The sequence below is a fragment of the Monomorium pharaonis genome, chromosome 7 (assembly GCF_013373865.1).
Source record: "Monomorium pharaonis isolate MP-MQ-018 chromosome 7, ASM1337386v2, whole genome shotgun sequence".
Taxonomy (NCBI): Eukaryota; Metazoa; Arthropoda; class Insecta; order Hymenoptera; family Formicidae; genus Monomorium; species Monomorium pharaonis.
In genome coordinates this window covers 14,223,338-14,236,816 of record NC_050473.1, presented here as the reverse complement: position 1 = coordinate 14,236,816, position 13,479 = coordinate 14,223,338, and the positions used below count along the sequence as shown (strand labels likewise).

Below are 13,479 nucleotides of genomic sequence, written 5' to 3'. Positions count from 1 at the left end.
AGCAGGCCAATGGCTGCGTTTTATTTTTACTAGCCAATCAAATGGAATTCCAAGAAACTTGCATTGAGCTCGACCAACTGATGACATGAGACATCTGTTCTTTTTAGCTGCACTTTTTGCACGGTTTATTTTTTTTTCTCTCCAACGGGAAAAGAAAAGAAAGAAAAATTAAACATGCAAGAAGCGCAGCTAAAAAAAGACAGACTCGTCGACAATATATTTCGGAACACACTCGGTAGTACGGAACAAACTACTGATGTTCTCACACAGATGTCGTGGGCATCGCCAACTTGACCACAGGTGAATATACAGTGATATGCAGCTTATAGGTACAAAATTGAGAGGTTAGTGATCGTTCTCTCGTCATGAGGAGAATTCTGTGTTTACTTGTAATCCTCGCGAATTTATGCGAGCAATACGTAAAAGCGGAGCATGAGGAAGATGGGTCTACGGATCTGTTTGTGATCGAGGGGAAGGTGTTCCCCTGGGACAACGCTGCCTCTACTGGGTGGCAGCTCATGACGCATGTAATGGCAAACGGAGGAGAGCATTACGGTTTTCTGAGGTAAGTAACTACACGCATGATACAAGTCGACAAATTCATGGCATGTCGTATTTTGAACAAGCATGTTTTATTTTAGGGAAGATGGTACATTCATAATCACAAACGTTCCGTCTGGGTCTTATATGGTTGAAGTGGTGAATCCGAATTACGTTTACGAACCAGTTAGAGTGGAGATCAATTCCAAAGGAAAATTCCGTGCTCGAAAAGTTAATTTGATACAGACGTCGCAAGTAATTCAAGTACCTTATCCATTGAAAATGAGGCCTTTAGCACCATTTCGATATTTCCAAGTTAGAGAGCAATGGCGATTAACGGACTTCCTGTTCAATCCCATGGTAATAGAGCTTTTGATAGGCTTGTTCTTTGTCGCTGCATTAGTGCAATAAGCTAAAATAAGATTAATATATTTTTTCTCATTCCAACTTATTGCACCAATACAGCAGTGCAGCGAAAAAGAACAAGCCTGATGTAGACATCAGCATGAATTTCAACTTTTTTGCCTTCACTAAAATAATGATATCTTTTTCCATCTTCTTACAGGTTCTGATGATGGTTCTGCCACTTATACTGATCATGATTCTGCCAAAAATTATGAATGATCCTGAAACTAGGAAGGTAAGAAGACCTAAAGACCAGCCAAAAATTGAGTGACCCTAAAGACTAGGAGGGTTCTTTTTTCTAAATATCTATAAATAAATGAAAAATAATACTGTAAGATATTCATCTCTCGTCCACATAAAATATTATACAATTTACCACGTAGATTATATACTCTAGTCTTTGACAAAGTCATAAACTAAATGCATTTTGTAGGAAATGGAGCAATTAAATAATCTCACTATCTATAATATGCCAGAAATGTCTGAAGTAATAACGTCTTTTCTTTCTGGAGGAGAAAAACAAAAATCAAAGGCTGTAAAAGCTGCTAAGAAAAGACAATAATGTATTAGTTTAGTTTATTATCCGTAGGTGATTATATGTGTATATGTTTACTCTAGTCGTTAAAATAGATTAAGATATCGATAGAAAGAGCGAGAAACGCTCCAATTCTGTAATGAGTGTAAGGCTATGATTTATGAATATGTTAAGCCTTTGAACAATCGTTCGAAAGCGCTTAATATATTCTCGTAGTTGCGAAATTATAAAAGTGATTCGCATATCCATTACACGCGTCCAAATAGAAAAACAAAACGGCATCGGGAACTTTTTAACTTGTTACTCGTTTGTTTTATATAATTACTTTATATACATATACAATTTCATAAAATAATAGAAAAAGCTTTGTATAAATATAAGTAAAGGAAAAAAATTAACCTAAAATGATTAATAACATAACAATGATGTACAATGTAATTGTACTTTGCGTCACAAAGACACTATTTTGTTACACCTTCTTGTGTCGGTCACTCTCTGTGATGTCTAGATTAATCCTGTTTTATGTAAGATGTCCAGGCACAAGATAGAAGAATTTTCTAAATCATAAAAAGGCATGTATCTATCAATATCACAAATAAACAATTATATATAAATTCTTGAAATATGAATTTTCACAGTTGATTACCATCCACCTTGTCCTTCATTCAAATCTCAAAATCTTATAAATAACCTTGTATAAAATCGAAACAAATGGGATGATGATCGGAAACCCAATAATTTTACAAATGGATTGCTCTTACACAAAATATTATTCTAATTTGAAGAATATGTAAATTTCATTCGATACAATGTTTCATTATCCTATTTCATTATTAATCAAAACAGCACATCTAGAAAATTCTTTTAGACAAATCGAGACAATAATTTCGATTTTATTTTACAAAAGATATCTAAGTGAAAGTATAAAAGAACACAGAAGACTTAAAATACTTCCAATTCAGTATATGTATATCGACGGACGATTACAATGGTATACTTTATTACCTATGCTAGGCTATAAATAAACCATGAAATGAAAACATAATCCAATAACACAACTTTAGATTTCCAGTTATTTGAAAAATGCCTATTTAAAATATTTTGTACAAAAAAACATACTTATGAAATTAATTTGTACATTATTTTAAGCAGATTCTCTAGATCTAGATTAAAGCACTGTCATTTTCAAAATAATAAATAATGAACAAAATTTAAATAAAAACTAGCTTCTTTAAAAATATTTATTAATATAGATGTAAAAAAATTAGATGTAAATATAATAACAATTTTTATTAGTCATAAATTTTGAAGAAAATTACATAGTTTAATCTATAATGAACATTTTGTATTCTCACACAAAAATAAATACGTTAAAATTTTATTTTTAAATTCCAAAATGTTCCTTACTCGAAATTTTTATGTAAAAAGATTTTAATTCTTATATTTTATTTGCGATTAAATTCTTTTTCTCATAAAACTTACACAATGCTATTTAGAAAATTATATTTTAAGTTTAAAAAATGTGTAGTAAAAATTTTTGAAAAAATAAGGAATGTGAGTGTGCCTATATATTAATCATAAACTTATTCTCAATATTTCATCAAGTTCTTATATAGAAAGACTGAAAAAGCTTTTCCTTAAATAATTGTATTAAACTCAATCAATATCTAACTTCCATTATTATAAGGTAGATGGAAAAGAAAAAAAGTATTCTAGGAACATTCAAGTCAGATTGTATGACAAAAAACCAGCTAGCATTGCGACATTCTGTGTATGTTTCAAGAATGATTAATATGTAAATCTAGGTCGTCCAAAAAAATATCTACGCACATCTGTAGCTCACACCAGAAACGAAACACAGAATGGAGTCCTACATAAGAGAGATAGAGAAAAACGATCTCTCACAATTTACAACTAACGCAAAAGTATTTTTACACAAACAAGTTAGGGTGACTCTTAAATTTGTCGTTAAAATATTTTAAGATATCGCGAGATAAGCTCTGTCGCAACGCGACGATTTACGAAAAGAATTTTTCACGAAATTTGGGAGAAAAAGAAAGAAAATTATGTTATTCGGGCTTGATTGACGCCAGGAAGTGGGACCGCATAGTGTGGGAATTGACAAAAATGAAAAAAAGAACGTGAGTAAAGATGAGCAATCACAGGCGTGATTCAGCGGTCGACGATGCACGGAGCCGAGGAGCAAGCCGCTTGCCCGAGCGAGAGAGCGGCTGAGTGTACCGCTCTTCCGGGAATCCATATTTCGCCAATCGAGTCTCCGGTTCGGCCGTGATTCGCCTCCCGACCGATTTTGTTTCATTCAAGTCGGCAACGACTAAGTCGAAGCATCGTCTCGTGACGTGATTACGCGATGTTGTGTTGTACCATAGAGATCGAGTTTTCTTATATTGCGAAAAAAATAATTAGACGATTGAACGTGCGATCAAGTAAGTACTCAGACACTTGTAGCGGGCAAAATGTATAGAAGAAGAAAGTTAAGGTAAATTTATACAAGATGGTTCCTAAATAAATACAAAATTTAAAAAGATATTCTTTGACTTAAAAAAAAATATGTTCCTATGAACATATGTTTTAAAATATTTGGTTTTCAAAATACAGAATGTCCAAGTTGAGAAAAAAATAAAAATTTTAAAAATTTAGAAAGTGCTTAGAGAGATATTCAGATTTTGTATGTGTGTATATGATATTAATTATTTTTCTATACAAAAATAATCTTTTTTGATGCAGTTAAACATTTTCAAGATAAAATAAAAATTAAACCAATTAAAGATTAAAGCTATTTAGTTTTAATTTCTTTTTTTTATTTTAGGACATGTGTTCATAGGAACATCTTTTTTCATAAAATACATCAATATCCTTCCAACTTTTCTTTTAATTTTGTATTTATTAAGGAACCTTGCATATACTTACAATAAATATAAATATTCACAAATTAAAAGAGTGCAAACAAAGAAATCGCGATTGTAAAGGGAAATAATTTAGTGCAACATAAAAATGAATGAACACCAATCTGATGAAAGTGCTATGTATGTGTACGAAACATATTGTGACAACAATTCAAACCTAATCTCGATAAAGGCTGCCGAACTTGCGAAATGTGATTTTACTTATTAAAAAGACAACGTTGATGTCAAAATTAGACGAAAATGCCCGATGTTACTTGAGATTGCATGGCGATAATAAATGATAAATTCAAGAAGAAAAATCATAAAATCTTTCGTCGCATTGTGAATTCTCTAAATTTGGAATAGAAGAAGAAAGATGAGATGTCATCTGAAATAACAGATTCTGAATCAAATTCAAAGTCGGAATCAAAATTAAGGGGGTATAAGTGTTAAGGAAACACAATCGTTCTCAGACGGCAAACAACCTCGTGCGTCTCCACAAGTGCATGGAACATACAACGTTGAAATGGAACATGAAATCACGTCGGACATCGATGAAGAGTCGGACGGTCGTCAGGAATCCAAGCAAACTATGGTGCCATCTGGTAAATATCTAATAATCGGCAAACAATATATGTGAAGATTTCGTCTTGAATTTATACATTAATCTATTAAGATGGAGGAAAAAATCTCGAGTTCTCGCCTTTCAGATCCATCCAAGTGGAATTCGAATCATATAAACGAATGGATTTCATGGTGCAGTCGAACATTCACCATAAAATTAGGATCCATCGCAACAATACTTCCGTCGTCTGGCAAGGAACTGTTACAATTAACATTGCAAAATTGGCAGGATATTGGTGGCCCAGAAGGTAGTATCTTGGCAAAACACTTGGCGCATCTTCGTTTACAAGCGACTGGTGTATATACTCCGTGTTTACTGCAAGAGAACAAAGATTATGAAACTGGTAAGTTTAAACACATATAAGCTTAAAATTATGTTTTTCCTATTGATATTACTTTTTAGCTAGGGATACTATCAAAGCTCAGACAGAGTCGTCGGTCTGTTTAAGTTTTTATCCCGTTAGAAATAATTAGCCAACATCGATTCGACGTTTTTGAGATATTGAAGATTCGAGATTTTGAAATACTATTATTAACTCTTCGTCTGTACACTGATCCTAAAAGGGCACAAGCAAAATTTTTCACTTGCGTAACCACAAGACTGGCGATAGACAGAGCTTGGTTCCCCCTTAATAAATGATCAAAATAATTATTAAAATTTAAAATGTAGTCACTCAAGAGTAATTAGGAATTTTTTCCGATTTTTTGAATGTATTTAACATTTAAACAAAAGGAGAGAACAAAAAAGGGTCAGTGTACAGACCGCGTTAGTGAAAATAAGTGTACAGACAGAGGGTTAATGTGAGTAAAGTGTTACTATTATCCGCACATCTACGCCTCCTCCTTGTGTATATTAATTACAAACATAAATTCAAGGCGATTCACGCTATAAATCTAAATGGCAAAGCTTTTAGGAAAGCTTAATGGGGATTTGGTCTTGGACCTGTCATGATTGAATGGAGAGTGACCGGAAAAGGCTAACCGTTCCCCAAGGACCGATTCTGGTTCAACTGGAGCTTATCTAAAGCTTTAACGATGGCGGCGATCTATTACAGATAAACGCGGTCCGGCAGGAAAGTAAATATCGATATCGTCGAATGGATAGTTTCACCCTAGACTTTCTTCACCTCTGTCGCTCGCATGACCCCGAACCGAAGGGAAAAGCAATGTATGTGTCGAGACGTCCGTACATTTTGTCGATATAAGATCGAGGCGATTGAGTCAGAAAGCAATACTCTAAGAAATGAAGAAAACAACCTGCTAAGATTAAACCAAATTTCATTTCGTACGAAAAGAGGTTTCTACAAGAATGAACTGTGATATTTAACAAAAACATTTTATATAATAATCATATTAGCAGTATAATATTATTTTATTAAAATTGGTCTCGGTTTCGTAGAATTAAAGTAAAGAAGCATAAAAAAACAAGATAAAATTGTTGCCGCCGCCAATGATCCGTAATATGAAGATTGTCTACAATGATCATTTATTAATTAAGCAACGAAACCTTTTCCCCTGTTACTTGTTTCTTCTCCCCTTAGCAACACTGTTATTCAATTTTGAAAATACTCCATTCTCTGACTTGATTCTCTGTAGCTCAATATAATAGTAATTGAATTATAATTTCATTTATTGAGATATTGATATTCAAGCGCAAGCTAATCAGTAGTATTTCGGAGATCGGGAAATACAACAAAAATAAAACATAATTTTCCTTTGTCTATGCTCTATTCCTCCCTCTTTTTCGGTATACGGAATACAGACTTTCGAGCACCGTCTCTTTGGACGTGGAAGAAGAAAAGCGAAAAGTGAGAGGTACCGAACTGTGGCAGCGTAAGCCTCCGAGATATATCGTCCGTTTGAATAACGTTGCAGCCCTTCTCTCTTTCCCTGCCCCCTCCCCTCTCTCTCTCTCTTTCCTTCTTGTTCTCTCTGCATGTGTGTGTGTGGGTGTGTGTGTGTGTGTGTGTGTGTGTGTGTGTGTGTGTGTGTGTCGGCCCATCTCGCCCCGGCAGCAGCCGTTTATTAAACGAATCAGTGTTATCGCGGTGAGAGAGTCCTCATGAATAAACCATCGAGTGTTTAGGGCAGCGGAAAGGTGGTGCCACGAGGGGTTACGAGCTTGCCGCGCGCGACCGCTTTTACCCCTCTTTCTGCTCTCCTCCAGGGGCAGGATCTAACAGGCTCGGGGATGGTAAGCTCGCCGCGGGGCGCGACTATATTGTTTTCGTGATGAGCGGCAAGCGTTCTCTGGATCTTGAATGTATACGGGATAATTTTACGCGTCACACCTCCGTCACACATCGCTTAAAACCTTCTCGCCGCATTTACGCTCGTTTCGCACTTACGGCATGCACTTTGTATTTATACGTATATGCGTACGTGTATAATATGTGCATCCTCGAATGAATCCACGTCAGCCTTTGAGTACTTTGTGTCATCTTTAACATAGACGCTTGAATAATAAAATAAGATTTTATACATTCTCTCTTTTTTTCTTTCTTTTGCGTATCACAATTAGATACATGCATCTATTATATTAGATAGTATGTAAACTTTTTATACGTCATTACAAATGTTATAGAGACTGAAAAATCTAAATATTCCAATTTTAACTCAATTAATATGGAAAAATATTTGATACGAGAATTTCTATTAAAGTGTCTTATAATATAATATATACAACTGTAACATAAGCACAGCTTACAACAAGTAATCACTTCAATCGATAGTTCTATGATAGATTATTTTCATAAAAGTGTACAAAAGAATTTAAAAATATTTTCTGTGATATTCCATATTGAACGAAAAGAGGGACGAGCAATTGTATGCTTTTAGTTTACATCTATACATAAGACAAGTGAAATAATATTAAATAGTATGAATAATGATGAGTATAAAATTTTTACAGAAATGCGTTCTAAAAAAAAACGATCACTCCAAACCAAGAGATTGAAAAATCCACTTATAAGGAAAAAAATGTCAAATAAATTTATATGGCTTTAACGATCTTGCTCAAAATCTCGAGATCTATTGCGTAAATTCTGAAAGAGACAATAAGAGCAAAAGAGACACTCGGTAAGTACTCTAAGCGCAGTACGTCAGAAGAGGGGGTGGTGTAAAGGTATTCCGTTCTTACCAAGAGTGGGGGCGCAAAGGGCTGAAATAACCAGGGGCAAAGGTCGCTCAGTCGCTCTGTGTCCACTGACTGGCAGAGTTTTATTCCAAATGCGTCTACCTTCCATTGATGATTGATATTGCTTATTTTCGTGCGCGTGTGTACTAATCCGAAGTGTGTAGAATGGCATCGAGATCAGTGAAATGAATCTTAATTGATATTCCCTGATATATATTCATTACTTTGTAATTCGTTCTCAATGATTATTTGTACTATGATTATTCAGCATAAATTCCTGTAAAACTAACATTGATTATTATTCTGCTAATCATACATGGAAATAGCAATACATGCTACTTCTCTTTCAAATAAAAAAAATGTAAGATCGTAATAAACCTTAAAATTGCAAGACGACCGTAGAGTCTGTTGAAAAAGCAAGAAAACGAATTCTCAATGCGCGTAATTCCGGAGACGATGGGCTTATCGTTTATCAGTTTTCGAAAGCGCCGTTTATATGGCACAAGATTAGGCCAAAATATTAAATTCGGCGCGTAATGTGGAGAATTCAGACGCATCCTCTACATCTTCAGCAGGATACCAGATTACACCCTTCGGCCGCTGCGATCCTCTACAACGGTAAATTCAGAAAAAATGAAGCAATTGAAATTGAAATATTGAAAATCATGCGCATATTATCCTTATCTCGCTCGTGGACTTATACATAATGTTGCAACAAATGCGGAAAAACGATTTACGTTATATTTATGAATACAATTATCTCTTGACAATGTAAAAAATAGAATATATATAACACAACTTCAATAAAGAGCATATTAGAATAATTGCTCGGCATTTCGTATACTCTCGCGATGGAATCCGAATCAATAATCGTCGTTTTGTGACGGATCTTGTAAATGTGACGAAAAATTTACTTAGATGATATGGAGATAAGGGCGAAGGAATAAAAAACCGTGTCAAGCAGAGCGAGAATAGACAAGACTGGAGAAAGTCGACGATTCATCGCTCTCGTCTCTCTGTCTCTCACGGTCCAAACGACTTGATCTTGAGAACGGGATTTTGCGTGCATGCGTACCGTTTTCTGCTCGCAGAAAGGTTCAGCCTCCTACAACGCACTTGCTCGCTGATTGGATCAACGGCTGGAGCCGGCGGCTCGGGGGCGGTCGGAGGCGGACAGGTTCAGCTCTGGCAATTCCTGCTGGAGCTGCTCTCGGATTCGTCCAACTCGTCCTGCATCGCGTGGGAGGGCTCGAACGGAGAATTCAAGCTCACCGATCCGGACGAAGTCGCGCGCCGTTGGGGCGAGCGCAAGAGCAAGCCTAACATGAATTACGACAAGCTGTCACGTGCATTGAGGTAATTGTATAAATGGATACTATTGGACAATATTGGATTTTTATGTACATCTCGATCCCTTTTACCTTTTTATGAGTAATGGTTCACGTGCGTTGGGACACCCTGTATATTTATCAGCTTATTTTTATCAGCTCATTCTCAAGATCCTTGTAGATTGTAGATTTAAATGCTCTGAAACGACATAATACACAGCACTATGTTAAAAAAGAACAATGTTATTTTGCAGATATTACTATGACAAGAACATAATGACAAAAGTTCATGGTAAACGTTATGTTTACAAGTTCGATTTCCATGGTTTGAGAATGGCTTGTCAGTCACAAGCTGGCATTATGTTGGAAGCGTCAACGTCGTCGCGCATGACAACAAATGCGAACTGCCATCCTCATCATCAGGCTCCTCGTACTCATCGTTTATATCCAGTTGGAGCTACCCAGCACTCTATACCATCCTCCTTGCAATCGGAAACATCCTCTTCTAATAGTCAACAACAGCCGCCACCACCGCTGCCACCGCCGCATTATTGGCAATATCGATATTCACCATCGACATAACATTACTTTCAACTTCTTTTAGGCATGCGAGGCTGATGTAAACTTCAGTGGACGTTCGCGCTCTTTCGATTCCTTTTCCTTCTTGTCCATTTTATCATCATACATTGCGGTTTTACATCATACATAATCATTTCTTCATATCTTAAAACGTTAAAAAGAAACATTAGCTTTAGTTTTCATTGTTAATCGACACATCTTAAGAAAGAACTGTACATGACGATAATATTGAAAATTTACATACATAGAACGCGAAATATTTTAAACATTTAGTGTTGCAATCACTGGGGATTCCTTCACTTCACAATCGCGCTCCAAGGCGGAAGCTTGTAAATATATCAGTCTTGTATTCAAAGCAATACAATCTACTATAATCTACTATAACAATTGATCTAGCTCGTTAATAGAATCAGGACCGATCTCACCAATTCCAATTTTAAAAAATTAGCCGATTAAATTTATAGATTGTCAACAGCAAAACTTAAAACCGATCGTATTATTTTGTTTTCCTCATGCGTTTTCTGCATAATATTTATTTAAGATATAATACTTTTAATTAATGATACACTTAAGTATTAAGTAATACAATTAATTTTAAAAAATAGGTTAGGCACAAGTTTCAAGTTTTGTAATTAGCGATAAATTTAATCGGCCGATTGTTTTAAGTTAATCAAAATCGCTGAGATCAGTCCTCATACTCGCAATGTATATTTTGTAAACACGACTTTCTATCTAATAAATATGTAGAAAAAAAGAAATATTTCTCCGTTATGTAAACCAATCAAGAAAATAAAACCGTCACAACATCGCTATTAGCGCTATTCGCTATTCAACTGTTAAAAAAACGTCAAATGTCACCTGGCGCATAAAATCTCAGTTCGACATTTTCTTTCTATTATATATATCTATGTTACAATTATACTTAAGATTACATAGTCGCGAGAAAACGTACCGTATAAACATTGAAATAATCTTAAGTTGCATTAAATCAAAACATTGTAATTGTACGATATTATGGACGTAATTCGGTTTATTACGCTCGCGAAAATATTCGCGTAATCCTTGGACGTGATCTTAATTATCGACACAGAATACCACACGCATTACCGGTCTTCGATAATAATGCTATTTCGGCTCTCATAGATGTCCTTCTATGTCAATTGCCAGCGTCGATCAAAAATGCGCGTGGCGTCGCTGGTGATCAAACTAGCGCATGTCCAAACGAAGATAACCTCTCTTTTGCTCTCTTCGACCCGCAAGAAAGGTAAGTAAAGTCACGCTGAATATTGGCGTGATTATAATCCGTTTATTACTTTAAGATCGTTATGTATCTTGTCCATGAAAGCGTTGAGATGCGCTTCCTAGAGCGAAAATATTAATGTCCCGTATTTATTTCCAGCTCTTCAGCTCGCTCGAATATGTCCGACGTGGAAAAGTGAGTATTAGATGCTTTTGACATGTTTCTCTTTTGTCATGAATTCTTTCTTGAATAGATTAACAAAATCATGAATGTACGGAGTTGCTGAATGTAAAGAACGTTTTGTAACAAGCAAAAAAAATTTGAAATGTATCTAATATAATAATTAGTTAAATTTTCTTGATTGCAATACAATTATTTGTTAATTTCCTTACAGTGACGATGTGCCATCCGCGATAGCAGCGGGTGGTAATATGGACGTTAACACTGCACTGCAGGAGGTTCTAAAGAATTCTCTTATTCACGATGGTGTTGTGCATGGACTCCATGAGGCTGCTAAAGCTTTAGACAAGTAAGATACAGACATGTGAAAAATAATAAACAAATATTAGATGTATGTATGTATGTATATATATGTGTGTGTGTGTGTGTGTGTGTGTGTGTGTGTGAAAACATTTCTTTTGGAGTAAATTATGTTTTACTACATCTTTCCACTCTAAATAATAAATATTGTACCAGAAGTAATATTAAATGTAATGATTTTTACTAATAAAATGGGTTTTTTATATTACAGGAGACAAGCCATGCTATGTATCCTGGCAGATAATTGTGATGAACCGATGTATAAGAAATTGGTCCAAGCATTATGCAATGAACATCAAATTCCACTGATAAAAGTAGACAATAACAAAAAGTTAGGTGAATGGGCTGGCTTGTGTAAAATTGACAGCGCAGGCAAAGCACGCAAAGTGGTTGGCTGCTCGTGCGTCGTCATAAAGGTAGGCTATATTAAAATGTTAAAACTTTTGTTTCTCTTTTTTGTGAAAAACTGATAGTAGTTATGAAATTTAATAAAGAATAAATTAATAAAATAATTATAAAACACATGATGATATTTAGGCTCCCTCTACTGAGTAGAACCCATATAATAAACAAACCATGCTGTAATTGTGCCTTACTGATATGATTTTGTCAATGTTTCCTCTTCTCTATTGTTGTCATTCTGTTATTGCATAAAAAATTCTTTTTTCTTAGGATTTTGGTGAAGATACACCTGCTAAGGATGTTTTGATGGAATATCTTAAACAAAGCGCTGTACATTAACATCTTTTAATAAAATATTTGACATAATTACAAAATATGCTATATTTGTTCCTGAATCTCTTAGAATTTTCGTAAAAGTATATATATGGATATAAAAATCGCAATTCCTCTTTTTCCAATAAATTTTGAAAATTTGCAACAAAATATCCTTATTGTAGAAAGCGTTGCAATTTTTGTGTCCATGTATATTTTATTGTAACTTAAAAGAGACAAAAGATGAAAGATAGGAAGATATATATTACATTGATGAATTATATTTGTATTCTTACTCATATTAATATTCTTAATTTAAGCATCTGTTATCACTGTTTAGTTTTTGTTAACGTATCGCAAATGTTCTTATGATTTTCCCAATCTTTCACCTGACACTCTCTGTAAGAGAAAGAATTATCAATGTTTTGAATGCATCTAGCATAACTTGGTAAATTCGAAATATTATCTATGTACCTGCTGCAATACCAAGCATCTTTGCATCTGGAGCATCGTTTTTTAGACAACTCTTGACATACCAAACACTTTTTCGCTTCTATGCGATCTAACTTCTCCAAATTGTAGACATCGCTCAGAATTTGTGCAGCGTCCTTAATAAAACTTGCATCTGTTGTAAATAAGTACTTGGACTGATGTTGAGCTAGTTTCTTCCACTTTTTATGATATTTTTCCAAAATACTCGACTTTATCTGTATTTAGCATATTTAATGTTGTAATAATTTATAATCAACGAAGAAATAAGAGAAAAAACGACATACCTGTGGTATAACTTCGATATGAATCGGACAGGTCGAATTTGAGGCTGGCATCGACGGTGACATATTTAAATAAGATAGCCATCTCTTAAGTTCTATCAATGGAGGAACTTGATCAAGTATATCTTCATGCAAATGCCTTTGCAACTAAGGTACAGA

The 13,479-nt window shown here is 34.7% G+C and overlaps 4 protein-coding genes across 6 annotated transcripts; 3 read left to right on the top strand and 1 right to left on the bottom strand.

Moving 5' to 3' along the window:
- Positions 1-274: 274 nt before the first annotated feature.
- Positions 275-2,098, top strand: LOC105831564 (ER membrane protein complex subunit 7). 2 transcript variants are annotated; one of them, XR_004964014.1, is made up of 4 exons: positions 275-565; positions 642-900; positions 1,106-1,276; positions 1,379-1,476. XR_004964014.1 is itself a non-coding variant. In XM_012671771.2 (4 exons), the coding sequence occupies exons 1-4, from the start codon at positions 366-368 to the stop codon at positions 1,505-1,507; spliced, it is 663 nt and encodes a 220-aa protein (XP_012527225.1). In that variant the 3' UTR covers positions 1,508-2,098. The 2 variants fall into 2 exon arrangements, 1 of the variants encoding a protein (XP_012527225.1); XM_012671771.2 differs by having other exon boundaries at positions 366-565; positions 1,106-1,180; positions 1,379-2,098.
- A 146-nt stretch (positions 2,099-2,244) lies between these two features.
- LOC105831563 (ETS domain-containing transcription factor ets-5) lies at positions 2,245-10,540 on the top strand. Of its 2 annotated transcripts, none has more exons than XM_028194920.2 (3): positions 2,245-5,354; positions 9,238-9,502; positions 9,729-10,540. In XM_028194920.2, the coding sequence occupies exons 1-3, from the start codon at positions 5,063-5,065 to the stop codon at positions 10,054-10,056; spliced, it is 885 nt and encodes a 294-aa protein (XP_028050721.1). In that variant the 5' UTR covers positions 2,245-5,062; the 3' UTR covers positions 10,057-10,540. The 2 variants fall into 2 exon arrangements, with proteins under 2 accessions (XP_028050721.1, XP_036145242.1); XM_036289349.1 differs by lacking the exon at positions 2,245-5,354 and adding an exon at positions 5,444-8,764.
- A 684-nt stretch (positions 10,541-11,224) lies between these two features.
- Positions 11,225-12,609, top strand: LOC105831565 (40S ribosomal protein S12). Its single transcript, XM_012671772.2, has 5 exons — positions 11,225-11,317; positions 11,453-11,488; positions 11,688-11,822; positions 12,045-12,249; positions 12,506-12,609. Exons 2-5 carry the CDS (start codon positions 11,472-11,474, stop codon positions 12,572-12,574), a joined length of 426 nt encoding a protein of 141 aa, XP_012527226.1. The 5' UTR covers positions 11,225-11,317; positions 11,453-11,471; the 3' UTR covers positions 12,575-12,609.
- On the bottom strand, positions 12,565-13,467 carry LOC118646437 (zinc finger MYND domain-containing protein 10-like; the record flags this gene model as incomplete). Its single annotated transcript, XM_036289348.1, is given in 3 exon segments — positions 12,565-12,946; positions 13,022-13,254; positions 13,324-13,467. Coding segments are annotated over 3 exon segments (447 nt in total), but the record flags the coding sequence as incomplete, so codon positions are not given.
- Positions 13,468-13,479: the final 12 nt, after the last annotated feature.